Raw genomic sequence first — 17,079 nt, forward strand, 5'->3', positions numbered from 1 at the left:
TTCTGAGCAATTGGCCTGTGGAGACCGATATTACCACATCAAAATCAATAAAGTGTAGATCTCACACTTCAATACAATTCATACCAGAGTTACCAGTCGAGGAAGCGGGAACGGGAAGCGATACGGGAAGCGGGAGCGGGAAGCGAGGCACTTTAAAAAATTTAGGAAGCGGGGAAGCGTGGGACCACTTAGAAGAAAATTCCGAACCGTCTCGGAAACGACCTAGGAAGCGAACCGGAAGCGACCTAGGAAGCGAACCGGAAGCGAGGGGAAGCGAAAAAAATGAAAAAAATGGGGAAGCGAGAGGGAAGCGAAGGGGAAGCGTGGGGGAAGCGTGGGGGAAACGTGGGGGAAGCGTGGGGGAATGGGAAGCGCGTTTCCCATAAAAGGGGGACGTGCTTCCCATAAAAGGGAAGCGCGCTTCCCAAAAAAGGGGGACGCTTCCCCTCACGCTTCGGAAGCGCGACGTTTCGCGCTTCCGAAGCGCGCTTCGGGGAAGCGCGCTTCCCCTTTTGCCTAGGCGCTTCCGGTAACTCTGATTCATACCGTACCTGCCTTAAGGTTCGGCTACAATAGCAATTGCAGTGGTTTTGAGTCTATTCACAAAGTCTATCAGTATGCAGTTTCAAAGGAATAGGCATGCATAATAGACAATTATGAGTTAAGTAATCTTACACGTAAACAGGCATGCCAAGTAAACTACTTGATTCTTTCTAGAATGAGTCTACCCAAAGAATTTACATTATGCAATTTCAAAATAATCACAAAGAGTAAACTTTGACCAGCCAATACTTCTTCAGATACGCAAGTATGCAAAATAACTATTCTATCTCAGAAGTCTAATTTTATTTTGTTCATACATACTATTCGTGCGACTTTCCCCTACCTCGGGATGTCGTGCAGCTGCGTGCGTCTACGCGTGTAGATGATACGAGGCTCGGGCCGCAGAGCCAGAGCTGGGGGTCCGATGCGAGGTCTGCAACAGGGTGAGTATTCAATTATGATAATTTAATTAAATGGTACGACGGGAGCAAGAGTAGGATTAAGTGACCGGGGATACCGGCCCCTTCCAGACAGAACAACAAAAGGCAGGGCCCTCTGCCCTTGCCTGACGAAATAGTGAATGGTAGGGGCCTCGGCCCCTGACTGACAATAATAGCGAATGGCAGGGGCCTCGGCCCCTGCATGACAAAACACGAAGGGCAGGGCCCTTGCCCCAGCCAAACAGGTCACGCATGGCAGAGGTCTCGGCCCCTACCTCAAGAACAGGGAAAGGCAGGGCCTCGGCCCCTGCCTGGTACAAACAGAATGGCAAGGGCCCTGGCCCTTGCCTGACAAAAATGAAGAAATGGCAAGGGCCCCAGCCCCTGCCTGACGAATCAAGAGACGGCAGGGGCCTCGGCCCCTGCCAGAAACACCTACAAATGGCAGGGGCCTCGACCCCTGCCAGTCAAAAATCGCGGAGCCGCAGGGGGGGGGGGTGTCCGGCCCCCCTGCGTGCCGAGGGTCAAGAGCGGCAGGGGGTATTCCCTGCCCTCTCAGAAGCCAGGGGGCGGCACGGGGTGAGCCCCTGCCAGCCCAACAAAATAAAGGGCGACAGGGGCATTGCCCCTGCCAGCCGAGACAGGAAGGCGGCAGGGGCACTACCCCTGCGTGCCAGAACACAAGAGGCAGCAGGGTGAGCCCCCGCCTACCGAAAAAAACAAGAAGCGGCAGGGGCATTGCCCCTGCCTAAAGGTGGTCGAAAGGTTGCAGGGGAACTGACCCCTGCCGAAAGAGAGACCGGGGTGGGGGTGACAGGGAGGGAAACCGACCTCCCGTCAGTTTCCCTGTCACCCACAGAGGTGAGGGAGTGTCGCAGGGGCCATTGGTCCCCTGCCGGCACTCCGGCGCACCCCTAGAGGGAAGAGGGGACGACAGGGGCCTTACAGGCCACCTGTCGGCCCTCCGGTAATTACCGGAGAGGCAGGAGGGCACGACAGGGGCTGTGCGCCGCCTGCCGGCCTCCCGGCGAGGAGACAGAGAGGGGGGTGAGGAAAAGAAGATGGAGGAGAAGAGAAGAGGGAGGATGGCGTACCTGGGAGCGGGGGCCGGCATCGGCGACGTGCGCAGCAGGGAGAAGACCGGCGCGGAGGGGGGGGGCGAGGGTTGCGAGAGGGAGGCGTGACTCCCCTCGCCCTCCAACCTCTCTCTTAAAGGTGCAGGGGGGGCACCCGAATGGGGAAACCCTCGATGGGTTTCCCTATCCTGCCCGAAAGCGAAGGGGGAGAAGGGGGGTTTGCGGCGCCCGAAAACTCGGTTTTTTTTTTTTTAAACCCTAAAAAAAAGGGGCCCGGGTCGGGTCTGGACCCGACCCGGCACGTGTCCAACAAATTTTTTTTTTTATTTGGGGTTTTACACGACCCCTCCCCTGCCGTAGCAGAGAACAGGGAGGAGGGGCTCGGCCCCTCCCCTACCGTAACAGAAGCAAGGAGGGGGGTGTCGTGCTCCACCCCTTCTTAAAGGGGGCACAGGGAGGGGGTTTGACCCCTCCCGTGGCCACACAAAGAAGTGAGGGAGAGAGAGAACTGAGAGGGAAAAGAGGGGAAAAGGTGGCGTACCAGGGGGTTTTCGGAGGAAGCTCGCCGAAAAGGAGCTCGCCAGAAAGAAAGGAGGGGTCGCCGATGTCGGTGGCGGCGGGCTGTCGAGAGTCGCCGGCGTCGATGGCGGTGGATGAGCGAGAGAGAGAGTCAGGAAGAGACGAGAGGGCGAGAGGCGGTGAGGGGGTTTCATAACCCTCCTCCCGCCTGCCTCGCTGTCTTAAAAGACAACAAGAGGCTGTGGTTTGGGTCGGGTCCGAATCCGGCCCGAACCAAATTTTTTTTTTTTGTTACAAACAAGATGCTCGAGTGGGTCTAACAGACCAGAGCATGTAGAATTGGGCGGCGATTAAGAAACCCCCGTCGTACCCATTCGACCTTCACGGTTCATCAAGGGAGAGGATGGATGGTACAAAAACTCTGATGGATAGGTTGTTAACAACCACCTCACGGGCAAAAAACTCGGCTTCTCCAGTCATCGGAGTTAGGGGAATTGGGATTACCATAAATTATCCTAGGTGGTAACTCACAGGTACTTCTGCAGAAGTTGGATGCATCCATGGGCCACGAATGCCTTTGGGGATTTACTCTCTTGGTCACTGACCGTCCCCTTAGGAGCGGACTCAGTCAGCCCTCCGGGTTAATGAAAACACCTGACATAATAAACCCCCAGATCAGTATTGGTTGTTTCTACGTTTCGCGTCTGTGCGTACCCACAGGCCAGTTAATATCAGAACTTAAAGAATATTTTTTTGAATAGTTGTAGATGATTGAGACTTACACTACTTGAAATGCTTCAAACAATAGCTCTTTGCACATGTTACACTTGTTAGAATAGATTACAATTGTATTGGTTGTTTTAATATAATAACTGATTATCTCATGAATATCCTGCTTTATTTTTATTCTACTTATCTATTCGTGCACCTACTGGTTTGTTATGAAACTGACCCATTTCATGGGCAGGTGAGGAGTAGGACTTCACAGGCGGCCAATGGCATAGTGCAATATGGCTTAAGATTTCTCTTCTTTCTGCTGGCGTCTTGGCTCTGAGTTTTAGAGTTTTTCTTTAGATTATGGAACTTTGGGAAATTGCTTATTTTGTAATAAATTGCAGATTTTATTAATAATCTATTGCATTATTTCCTCAATTCCTTTTTAGTAGTTGTTCATGTGAATGGTGGTCTTTCAGCTAACGTACCCAGGATTGTTGACTTGTGCTCCTTTCTAAATGTTTTCCTCTGTCGTTTTTAAAAGTGAAAACTTTAAATCTTTGAAAGGTTTTTCGATAATGTTTTTGAAATCACAAGTTGAAATTTTGGGGCGTTACAACAAGTACTCTAGGATGAAGGGGGTATAGCTCCTCAATAGAAGCCTCAACAGGAGTGTTTCACAAAGATGTAAAGTTTATCAACTTTACTTTATCTTTTGAAACAACAGTACCTTGTGCCAACATTATGCATGCGATTTTCCAGAACCTCATCCGCTATCGGGGTATCTACATGCCTCGCATGACTCGATATCGGCCTCGATAGACGGGATACAGGTTTCTCAACAGAACCCCTGCTAAGTAGCTCGCTCGAACCCCAACTCGTCTGCAGGACTGCATACTCGAAGAGTCAGGATCCTTGCAAGGTATCCCTCTCCTTAGACGAGGATGTAACGCTAGCTCCCAACTCAACTCTCGTCGCAAGAAAGAGGGTAATAAATGCCCCTTGCATCCTCCACGAGGATGCCTTTAAGGCATACACAAAGAGCAAGAACCTGCACGTCATCTGCAATAGCAAGGCAATACCAACACATATGTAAAAACAAGAGCCTAGGAGCAGAGTGCGACGTAAGGTAAAGGCGGTAAGCAGAAGTGCAACGCTAAACCTCGACGCGATGCGTGACGGCAAGTAAACTGATAGAAGGTAAAGGGCAAGGATTGTGGAACCGCATCCTTGAGTGAAGTGCATACTCGTATAAATATATACATGTATATATATTCATTTAATGATCGTTTTTAGTTTAATTGAACTTAATTCAATTATCCAAGTCTTTCGTGCAATCTTCCCCTACCTTGGAGAGTTACGAGCTTGCTGGCGTCTGCGGATGTACACGATTGACGGCTCGGGTCGCGGAGCGCGAGTGGGATCCGTCGTAGTTGGTGGTCGCCGGAGGGAAACTCGCCAGCAGGAAGAGGGTTGATGATGTCGGTGGCGGTGGGCTGTCGAGAGTTGCAGGCGTCGGTGACGGTGGATGAGCAAGAGGGTGAGAGTCGGAGACACCGAGGGAGACGAGAGGGTGAGAGAGAGAGAACAGAGAGCGAGAGGTGGTGAGGGGGGGTTCGTAACCCTCCTCCTGCCTGCCTCACTGTCTTTTAATGACAGCGAGGGGCGGTGGCCCTGGTCGGGTCCGGATCCGGCCCAAACCAAAACTTTTTTTTTTGTTATTACAAAGACGGAGCTTGAGTTTTAAGCATGGTGTTGAAGCCGGCTAGGGTTTCTAGCAAATCAGAGAAAAGAGAGAGAGAGAGAGAGAGAGAGAGTCGTATATACTCATAAGGTCTAATCTCACTTAAATAGAGAGATTAGACTAAAACACCTTGTTTACAATAATGCCTCTGACCTCTTAAGTAGTTACCAAACTGCTCATATGCATATGCATATGTACGGTGACTGCTTCTCAACACTCCTCCTCAAGCTGGAGCATATATATCAATAATGCTCAGCTTGTCACAACATTTTGAAAAATTTGAACTCGCTAGGGGTTTTGTGAAGACATCAGCAATTTGGTTCTCTGAAGATATGTGTTTGGTGCAAATATACCCCGTCTGGATCAGGTCACGTACATAGTGACAATCCACCTCAATATTCTTTGTTCGTTCATGAAACACTGGGTTATTTGCAATATAATTAGCAACTCTATTATCACATATCATCTCTATAGGTAATGAGACTTTCACTTGGAGATCAATCAACACAGATTTAACCCACATCATCTCAGCATCAGTTTGAACCATAGCCCGATACTCTGACTCAACACTCGACCTGGCAACGACAATTTTGTTTTTTACTTCTCCAAGTAACCAAATTCCCTCCAACAAACACACATAATCCAGTTGTGGACTTTCTATCAACAATCGACCCTGCATAATCTGCATCTGAATAGGCAGTAACATCTAAAGAAGGGTTTTGTTTAAACCATAGTCCTTTACCAGGGGAGAACTTTAGATATTTGAGAATCATCATTGCAGCCTCTCAGTGAGCCTTTGTAGGTTTGTCCATAAATTGACTTATCTTTCTCACGACTAAAGATATGTCAGGTCTGGTCGTAGTCATATATAATAGCTTGTCAACCAAAGAGTGATAACGGCTAGAGTCCACATACTCGGATTTTTCATCAAACAGATGAGACTTGGGATCCACAGGAATCCTTGCAGGTTTGGTACCTAACATCACTGTCTCCTTCAGCAGGTTCAAGACATATTTTTGTTGTGACAGAACCAATCCTTCTTTACTCCTTGCAACCTCTATGCCTAAGAAATATCTGAGTGGTCCCAGATCCTTAGTCACAAAGTGTTTCTGAAGATGGGACTTTGTCTCAGAAATGTCTTTTTCGCTGCTTCCTGTGACTATAATGTCATCAACATATACTATCATGACCACAATCCCTGTGCAAGTCTTTTTAATAAAAAGAGAGTGGTCAGAGGCAGATCGAACAAACCAAAATGCTGACATGACCTCAACCAGCTTAGAGAACCATGCATGGGGACTCCGTTTGAGACCATAGATTGCCTTGTTCAACTTGCATACCTTCTGACCTATGTCACATGGGTGCAGGTGCGGGGATTCAGCACTTCCAAAAAACCTGGGTGCGGGGGTGCGGCAGGGGCAAAAATGTAATATATATATAAGGGGGGTCCGGGGGTTCCCCCCGGCGCAGGTCCCCCAAGATTTTTTTTTAAATTCCGCAGCCCATTTCATAGGGCAATTTTTTTTTTTAAAATCCAAAAAAAATGGACCGAAATGACTGCACCCAAGGTCGGGTTGACCGCATCCGGTGTCGCACCTGCACCCGCGTTGAGTCGCGTCGACGCGGGTGCGGCACCCAGCTAGTTGAATCCCCGTGACCAGTGTTGTTAAAAACGCGCCTCAAGGCGCAAAAAGCACGCCTCGCCTCGAGGCGAGGCCCTTTTCGCCTTGAGGCGCACTGAAAAAGCGCAACAGCCTCAAGGCGTACGCCTCATGCTCCTTGAGGCGTACGCCTTGAGGCGAGGCACGCATTAAAAATCGGATGGCCCGGACCCGAGTTCGACCTGGATCCGGGCCCGTATTCTCGAAAGATCGAGAACTTGTGTCTTTAAAAAGACACAGGCGCTTCGGGGCGAGGGAAAGCCCTCGCCCCTTCTCTCTCCACTTCGTCCCCTCTCGTCCACCGCCACTGCTATCGCCGGCGACCACTCGCCGCCGGCCACCACCCGTCGTCGATCATCGCTTCTTCCACCTTCTTCTTTCCTCTGCTGAGAAGGCATCGGCGACCCGCCGCTCCAGCGACTCACAGCCACCGCCGTACGACCACTCGCCGCCGCCACTGCTGTCGCCGGCCACCACTCGCCGCCGGCCACCACCCGTCGCCGATCATCGCCTCTTCCACCTTCTTCTTTCCTCTGCTGAGAAGGCATCAGCGACCCGCCGCTCCAGCGACTCACAGCCACCGCCGTGCGACCACTCGCCGCCGCCACTGCTGTCGCCGGCCACCACTCGCCGTCGGCGACCTCTGCATTTTCAGGTGACAGGTAAAGTTCTGGGTTTTCTGAAGGTAACGATTTTCTGGGTTTTCTTCTACCCTTTTCGTTTTTTATTTTGTTTCTCTGTCTTTCTTTCTAGTTGCTTTTCGTGATTTATACGTAGATGTGTTTATTTCTGAACAATATGTTCCTTTGTTTTTATGTTATTTTGCATCTAAATATGAATGAAATGATACCATATTTATCTTTAAATGTAATTGGTATGTTTTCTTTCCCTGTTGACTGATTTCGTTCATTAGAATTAGTGGGTTCCTCTTTTTATTAAGTTTCATCTTTTTTTTTTTGGTGTTGATTTGTGTGAACTCATCTGATTTAGATATTTTAAGTTTCATTAAAATATGTATTTTTTATCCCTGTCGAATTGCTGGAATCAAAAGATCTCAGTCCTCTAATTGGGAATTTTCCATATATTCCCCCTTATGTTTTCTTTCCCCTGTTGACTGATTTTGTTCATTAGAATTAGTGGGTTCCTCTTTTTATTAAGTTTCATCTTTTTTTTTTTGGTGTTGATTTATGTGAACTCATCTGATTCAGATATTTTAAGTTTCATTAAAATATGTATTTTTTATCCCTGTCGAATTGTTGGAATCAAAAGATCTCAGTCCTCTGATTGGGAATTTTTCATATATTCCCCCTTTCTTATGTTAAGCATCTGAAATATTCGAACATAATGGTGACCTCTGTTTAGCATATTCAATATATGTTTTTTTTTCGGCATTTTCATAATTTCTTGGGGTTGATCTCCGGAGAAGTTCTTGATATACCTTCTTGTTGAATTCTAGGGATGGTTATTTTGTTGGTTTAACATGCTCTTCTTTCTTCGAAAAAAAGGAAGACAAATTTCGTTGGTGTTTTATTTGTGTTTTTAAGGATATTTTTTGTCTTTTGTTGGTGCTTTTTTGTGATGGTATTCATTTCAATCGATGCAAAATTTGTTTGGAGTGCCTTGGAGTTGGTTGGTGTTTTCTTTTTGTTTTTGAGAAGAAATCTGGGATCCAAACCACCTCCACTCTATCTCTACTATGTGTGTGTGTGGCTATAAGTGTGCATTATTGAATGAACTTTGAGACCCAATTAAAAAAATGACCTAATTATATTTATTATTTTTTTCTCGTCAATTATGTTTTTTCTAGGATTCGTATATAGCTTATACACCAAGATTGTCTATTGTGCATTTGTTTTCATGTAATGTGGTCAGCAGAATGCATGATGTTAATATATATTTTGTGTTATGTATTTTTGCAGTTGAACAATGGAAAAAGATGTAGGATGGGATCATAGAGTTAAAGTTCCAAATCCTAGTAAAGATCCCAAACTCGTAGGACATGTAATTTGCAATTAATGTCATAAACAGACTACAGGAGGCATCTATAGGCTAAAACATCACTTAGCTGGCACAAAGCATGGTGTAAGTATGTGCGAAGCGGTTCCACCTGACGTGAAAAGATTTTTTCAGAATCATCTAAAGGATCAGAGGCTAAAGAAAGAAGAGTTAGAGCAAACCAAGTTGGATATCGGGAGAAGTATTTATTTTGGATCATCAACCGGCGATAATGTGAATAAAGAAGCTAGTGGATTGGGTAGTGATGCAAAAACAAGTGCAGCTGGTCCTATGGACCTTTTTGTGAACAAAGAAGCACGGCAAACCACAATAAACACTGCTTTCAAAAGGGATGAAAGAAAAAATGCATGTCGTGCCATTGGTAGATTTTTTTATGCAAATTCCTTATCATTTAATCTTTGCAACAGTCCATATTTTGGTGCAATGGTAGAAGCTATTGCAAATTATGGGCGAGGGTTCAAACCACCTTCTTATCATGAGATCAGAACGTGGATTTTGAAGGACGAGGTAGATTGTACTCATGAAATTTTGAAAGAGTTCAAACAAGAGTGGCCAAAGGTTGGTTGCAGTATTATGGCAGATGGTTGGACAGATGGGAAAGGAAGAAACTTAATTAATTTTCATGTGAACAGCTCATCTGGGACAGTATTTTTGAAGTCCGTTGACATCAGCGACATGGAAAAAACTGGTGCAAATTTGTGTCAGTTGTTTGAAGAAGTTGTTAAAGAAGTTGGTGAAAGTAATGTGGTGCAATTCATTACAGATAATGCACCAAATTATGTGGCAGCTGGAAATATGTTAACAGCAGGAAAAACATGTTTTTGGACACCATGTGCAGCCCACTGCTTGGATCTTATGTTAGAAGATATTGGAAAGATATCAATTTTTAAAGATACAGTGGAAAAAGCAAAAAAAATTACAAGATACATTTATAGTCATGCATGGGTATTAAATTTAATGAGAAAATTCACAAAGAAGAAAGAACTTCTGCGTCCAGCCGTCACTCGTTTTGCCACAACATATCTTACACTTCATAGTATTGGATGTTATAAGAAAGAGTTAAAGTCGATGTTCTTATCTTCAAATTTTAGAACATCTAATTACTATAAGAAATCTGATGCTAAGAACATTTCTTGTATTGTTCTTAATGATCATAAGTTTTGGGCTGCCATATCATATGCAATTAAAGCTACACTACCTCTCGCCAAAGTATTGTGACTCGTTGATGCAGACGAACCTGCTATGGGATTTTTGTATGAGGCAATGGATAGAGCGAAGGAGGAAATTGCTTCAAACCTTGACAATGTCCAAAGAAAATATAAACCTATTTGGGATATCATTGATAGACGATGTGACTTGCAACTTCATAAGCCTTTGCATGCAGCTGCCTATTATTTAAATCCACATTTTCATTATGCTGACAACTTCAACCCTGATGGAGAAGTTATGGGTAGCTTTTATGATTGTGTTGAAAAATTAGTTTGTGATGCAAATATTCGGTTGAAAATTACAACACAAATCGATGCATTGAAAAAGGCAAAGGGCTTGTTTGGCAGAGAGGCAGCTGTTACAACAAGAAAATTAAAAAGTCCTGGTAAGTTTGCAATTATGTTGTTATTTGTCAATATTTTTTTTTTTTTGTTAATTATGACATTCTTAATGTTTTTATCAATTCTTTATTATTTTATTTGAATGCAGCTGATTGGTGGAGTTCATTTGGGCACGAAAATCCTGAGTTGATGAATTTTGCAATTCGAATTTTAAGTTTGACATGCAGTGCATCGGGCTGTGAGAGGAATTGGACTACTTTCTCATTGGTTTGTGACTTTGTATTTTATTTTGAAATACATTTTTATATGTTTAATTATCTTATATTTGATTATCAATGATTTGAAATTATAGGTGCATACAAAACGAAGGAATAGACTTGAACAAGACAAGATGAATGCATTGGTTTTTGTAATGTACAATATGAAATTAAGAGAGAGAAATATGAAGAGGAGGGCTACCAAAGACCCTATATGTCTAGATCATATAGACTCAGACGATGAGTGAATTGTGGAGAAGGAAGATCCTGTGTTGCCAAGTGATCCCAATTGGTTGGAGGATTCATGGTTGGATCCGAACTTCGACATAAATGCCATTGAGCATGTGCCTATTGAAAAAGTCACTTCACCTTATGTTTCACAAAGTGGTTCTAGGCAAGACATGTCTTCAAGAGATCGAGGTAAAGTTATATTCCTTTTACCTAGCTATGAATATAAATGTATTTTAATTACATAACATAAATATTTAATACATGATTTTTTATTGAAGGAAAAAGAAAAGCAAAAGAAGTAATTGAGGACTTGGATGAAGAAAGTGTAGATGATGAAGAGTCAGAGAATGAAGATGAAGAAGAACCTATTCATATGGATTCTTCAGATGATGATATTGAAGACTTAAATATTGATGGTGACGAGACACAACAAGAGCCTAGGCCCTAATTCATGTCATAGAGTTATTGGTCATTTATATGTTTTTTGAGACTTTTAGTTGTAATTGTGAATGTTAACACTCTCATTTTGAAGAATTCTGGACAAATACATTAACATTTGGTTGTTAATGTTAACATGCATTTTTTAATTATGACATGATGTTGTTAGTGCTAATATGCATTTTGTTGTTAATGTTAGTTTTTTATTGAATGAATGCTCATATTTATGCAATTAGATACTTATATAGATCAAGTTGTTGCATTAATGTTACTTTTACATGTTAATCTCATATTTTTTTCGTATTTATTTGAGATTTTTTATTTCGTGTTGGTTGGCGCTTCATCAATAAAACATTTCTTATTTATTTATAATTTTAGATCATTTTTATAGTTTTTTTTAAGTTTAAAAAAAAAATTTGAGGCTTACGCTTTGCGCCTCGAGGCTTACGCCTCGCCTCAGATTTTGGTGGAGCGCCTCACTACGCCTCAACGCTTTTCACAACACTGCCTCTGACATAGCTTCTGACACTCTCCCTGAACCTCAAACCCCAGAGGTTGCTGCATGTAAATTGTCTCCTCCAAACCTCTATACAGAAAGGCATTTTTCACATCAAGCTGACATAGAGACCAACCATGGTGCACTGCGACGGACAAAACAAGACGAATAGTCCCAAGACGAGCAACAAGAGAGAATGTTTCAAAGAAGTCCACCCCATAAGTTTGAGTATAACCTTTTGCAACCAGACGAGCTTTAAACCTTTCAATCGATCCATCTGAGTTATACTTAATAGTATAAACCCATTTACAACCAACAATATCAGCCTCAGGTAGAGGATCAACTAAGTCCCATGTTCTACGAGAAAGCAGTGCATCCATTTCATCATGCATGGCCTTTGCCCGTTATTCTACTTGGACCCCAAACATCAACATGAAGAAGATCAAACAAATTTTGACTTGAAGGACTCTGACTAGACGGAAATGAATTCCTATGATGCTTTCCAAGCTGACATGCTTCACACAATAGAGTAGTGGATGACGAGATATGAGGAATGACTCTACGCAATTTAAGCAACGGAAGATGACCAAGACAATGATGCCAAAGCAGCGGACTAGAAGAGGACTCAACTGCCGAATGAACAACGCCAACTGGTTGGTGTAGATAATGGACTCCACCTTTCTCATAGCCTCCACCAATCGTCTTCCCCGTCAGCAAGTCCTGAAAAGTGCAACAGGCAGGATCAAATATTACTCGACAATTCAATTCCTTTGCAACACGACTAACAGATAACAAATTTTGAGGGAACGAAGGGGCATGGCGAACATTTGATAACTGAAGAGTAGGGGAGATGGAGATATTTTCCTGGCCAACAATGGGAGAGGAGCTCTCATCGGGAAGCCGACTCTACCAGATTTTAATCACCCTGATAAAATCTAAACTATTCACCTTAAAAAAAATGCGACAACCACGACTGCAAAAAAAAATTCCGACAACCTGCATACCACGACTGCATCATGATGGAGACTGCAGGCCTTTTCGACATCCACACAACCATCATTAGCCACTATCGACACGGTCGGGGTCTCCCTGCTACTACGCGCACATACCTGCTACTACACGCACAACGCACGCCCGATCAGCGTTCCTGCTGGAGAGGCTGATTGTTGTTCACGCTGGCACACAGCGCCACCCGATCATGTTCCTGCTGGCTGGAGAAGTTCCAGATCGCGGTACACTCTGTACACGGCGATCGCTGTAGTCGCTGCACACAACGATCAACTTTGTCGCTCTTCACGATATACACAGTGCCACCCGATCAGCGTGTGGATCGATCAAGTCAGACGCTCAGAGCTACGTCCTGCTCTGATACCATGTTGAAGCTGGCTAGGGTTTCTAGCAAATCGGAGAGAGAGAGAGAGAGAGTCATATATACTCATTAGGTCTAATCTCACTTAAATAGAGAGATTAGACTAAAACACCTTGTTTACAATAATGTCCCTGACCTCTTAAGTAGTTACCAAAGTACCCATATGCATATGTACGGTGACTGCTTCTCAACACATGGGTTGTAGCGCCTCCATTAGCTAGCCAAAGAGAGCGAGCCAATGTACTTGGAGTCGTCTATCTCACTCCTTTCAATCGAAGCAACTCTTTCTTTATGATGATCCTTCTTTCTTTTGGGACAAAAGGGCTTGATATGTCCTAGTTTGTAACAATGATAACAAATTATCTTTCCATGTTTTTTGCATTCATGATCACCTTTCTTTTCATTGCTCTCATAGTTGTTAGGATTTCTTCTATTTTCATTTTTTACAAAATGAGGTTTGTAGCTTCTAGTATAATTTTCGGGCTTTGATATGGCAAACACGGATTATTCATTTTTTAAAACGGAGGGCTTCTTTAATCTATTCTCTTCCATAGGCAATTTTTCAAGAGTTTCCACTATGGAAGGAATACCTCCTCTAAGAAGGACAACCTACTTGGTTCCTTCAAATTCGGGTCCCCTTTAATAAATTGGTAGAAATGCTCTGTTTTAATTTGATTTTCACAGAGTTCTACGTCTTGTGGGCAATGCCATTTTGGCTCAAGAAGAGCCAATTCATCCCAAAGAAGAGAGAGTGTATTGTAGTATTATCTAATGCTCATCTCTCCTTGAGTCATGGTTCTCACCTTGTTTTGAACATTGCATATGTGTGCAATATCTTTAAGACTATACATGTCTTTAAGATATTTTCATGCATCACTAGCGAAATCAAATTTTGCCAAGCTAGAACATTTGTGGATGCCCATACTATTGATGAGTCATCCAATTATTTTGGAATGGCTCATCATCCATTCTTTTCATTTCTTTTCATAGTCGGAAACAACTTTACCCATTTCCTCTACTTGAAGACCAACCTCCTTCGCATTCTCAATTTTCGTAAGAATGAGCTTAGGCTCTTTTTCGGTACCATCCACCAAACCCCATAGTCATTTTTCCCATATTTTGTGTTTTACTATGGATGCCCACATCACATAGTTTGTATCGTTTAGGCACCCGGGAATAGAGACTATTACTTCCTTCTCATTCTCCATTTTTTTACAATGCGAAGAAAAATGATAGAGAAAGAGAGAGTGGGGAGAACAAGAGAAAGAGAAAGAGAAATAAAAATAATACAAAACTTTTTTGAGTGATAACACCGCTAAGCTCACGATCCTCCTCTTGATATTGTCACGAACTTTCCTCTAAAAATTGCTTTTGGACCACCAAAGCTCTGATACCATGTAATGATATGGATTGAATCCAATAAAAATGCAAGAACACACTTTCAATCAAGTAGAATATTGAATCATCAAACCACCCACGCAAAGGTCTAACAAATTTGTTATTGCATAGTCACTAAAAAATGAGTTAGAAATACAAGGCCACAAAGGGCTTATTTATAATACAAATGGGCTACTAGGGAGCAGCCCCAATATGGCTGTTGGGCTGCTCCCAACAGTCATATTTATGACCGTTGGGAGCAGCTCCAACAGCTATATTGGAGCTGCCCCAAAAACACAAAAAACGAAAAACAAAAAAATACAAAATAAAAATAAAAGAAAAGGGCTGTCAGCCCCTAATGGGCTGACGCCTATTACAATAAAAGACTGAAATACCCTTGTTGGGTATTTCGGTTTACAACAAATGTATATATATATTAACATTCCTGTGCTTGGTTTACATCATGTCTCTTGTTTTATGTGTAGTGCATGTTTGTTTTCTTTGATCACTTTGGAGGCTAGCACCCTATGCTTTCTTCTTTTTTAATTATATGAGCACAATTGCTACTTGATGTCTGTTCTATATTCTTATCTTTGGTTGATGATGGAACTATTATAAAAATCAGTGAAATATCGTTCTCTCATGCACTTTTCTAACACAACATACACTTGCACACCTATTTGTGGTATGCATCTTTGTTAGGTTCAGTCAACTGTAATGTGTATTATCCAACTAAGAGCGATTCTTCAGCTATTAAAATTTTTTTGTTCATATATTTGCTTTTGTTTGATTAGGCTGCTGCAGTTGTTAGTTGTGTAGGACCTTAACCTGAGTTTGATTCAAAGAGAAGTTTTTGAATAGAAAACTCTGGTTAGATTTAGTTGATGTATTAGAATTTTGATTCGGTTACTAACCTTCTAATGGACTGATTCCAATTTGTGGGAGTTATATTGGTTGTGCACTTCTCCTTTATAAGTAGGGTTGGAAATCTTAAAATGGACCCCTAGAGAGTATGAATCAGGCATGACCCATGTGCAACTTGAGTGCATTATGATTTTGTGGCTTCCCGGTTTCCTTGTTTTATTTTTGCTTTTCCAGTTTGAATTTGTTATTTTTCATGTCATGATAGGGCTTGACAATGAACATCTGGATAAATAGTGTTCAACTTATATGCAGTTATAAGGATTAAGGTATTGATATGTTGAGCCTCCTTAAGTGTAGATTGGTACCATATCACCCACTTCCATACCAGTGAATTTATCAAGTCAAACCTGCTATGATTTGTAGAGTTCAGCTTCTATAGAAATCAGGTTTTCACATACTTCAAAGTTATCAGATATCCTGTTTGTTTTTAGATAAATAAAAATTGTTGGAAAATGTTACTTTTAGTCTATTTATGGAAAATATTATGCATGGCAATTTAGTTTCTCACATTAGTGCTAACTGAATGTTAGGATTTTCTTCACTTTCTTTGCATGCTAAACCACTTTTAGTGACTTCTTCTCTTCCCTGATTCTCTTACTAAATATATTATTTGTCACTATGTAAAACATTCCACAGTACGATTTTTATTATAGATACCAAAATGGTTCATTTACTGCTTACATTTTTTCATTTGGCTTTCCTCAAAATTATTTTTGTTGGAAGTTGTAAAACATCTATCTTCCCCTCCCTCACTACTGCTCACGACATTTACTTATTCATCTTTCAGTAATTCAGTTTATTCTTTTTTTCATTACTAAATTGGAGACTGATAAGAGGAGTGACATGTAAATGTGGAGCATTAACAGAAACATTAATGATTCTAGGGTGGCCATGCTTTGCATTATAAATTTGCCTGTTTCCTTTCGAGCTGTATGAAGCGATAAAGTACCAGAAACTGTATGTTACAAAATTCGTGCTGGCATATGTTCATCAAGTGTACCTTGGCAGAGGTGCGAGTTTGGAAAGGATCAAAAGTGGTGAGAAATGTTTACAAATGAAGACCCATCTCTCGCATTGAAATGGTAAATGTAGACATGGCAGATTGGAGCCAATATTGTGGCCTTCCTAATTGATGTTCTTATTTCTCTAATTGAAAGCTGAAGTTCATCTGTGTGTGCAATGTCATGTAAAATGCCGGACATGGATACAGCCACTGTACCGGAGCATTCTTTTAGTACTTTGATACTTCATGTAAGATCAAAATTCAAAATCGAACGACCCTGCTAGCAATTGTGAATCCCTCTCTCTCTCTCTCTCTCTCTCTCTCTCTCTCTCTCTCTCTCTCTCTCTCTCTCTCTCTCTCTCTCTCTCTCTCTCAGTTTGAATTTTCATTCCACAACTGAAAGGTCTGCCAATAATTGTTCCTGATTAAGTAATCAGCTTCCATGGAAACCTGACGATAGAGATCCTTTTAATCATAAGAAATGAAATGCGTCATAAAGCATGAGATAAAGAAAAAAATAGTTTTGTGAAACAATTAAATTAAAAAAGGCCTTGCAAAATTAACAAGGATAAAAGAAAGAAAACCTTAAATAGATCGGGATGGTCGTGTTCCAGAATCCTTCATAGATATTTACATTTTTCACCAATGGGGGCTCCGCTTGTCTTGTAGGAGCAGCTAGTGCTCGTCACCTTATGTTGTGATCTTGCAAGTTTGAATCCCA

At 42.5% G+C, this 17,079-nt stretch overlaps 1 protein-coding gene across 3 annotated transcripts in view; it reads left to right on the forward strand.

Moving 5' to 3' along the window:
• Nucleotides 1–16,645, forward strand: part of LOC149816615 (putative UDP-3-O-acyl-N-acetylglucosamine deacetylase 1, mitochondrial) — a 182,677-nt gene extending 166,032 nt beyond the window's left edge. For 2 of the 3 annotated variants that reach the window (XM_089986648.1, XM_089986650.1), the window contains exon 7: nt 16,240–16,645. In XM_089986648.1, the coding sequence (XP_089842774.1) occupies nt 16,240–16,299 (60 nt within the window). In that variant the 3' untranslated portion in view covers nt 16,300–16,645. The remainder of the gene's footprint in view (nt 1–16,239) is intronic. The other variant, XM_089986649.1, reaches the window with a different exon arrangement.
• Nucleotides 16,646–17,079: the final 434 nt, after the last annotated feature.

This window comes from Nuphar pumila, chromosome 14 (assembly GCF_984573655.1).
Source record: "Nuphar pumila chromosome 14, dmNupPumi1.hap1.1, whole genome shotgun sequence".
Lineage (NCBI taxonomy): Eukaryota > Viridiplantae > Streptophyta > Magnoliopsida > Nymphaeales > Nymphaeaceae > Nuphar > Nuphar pumila.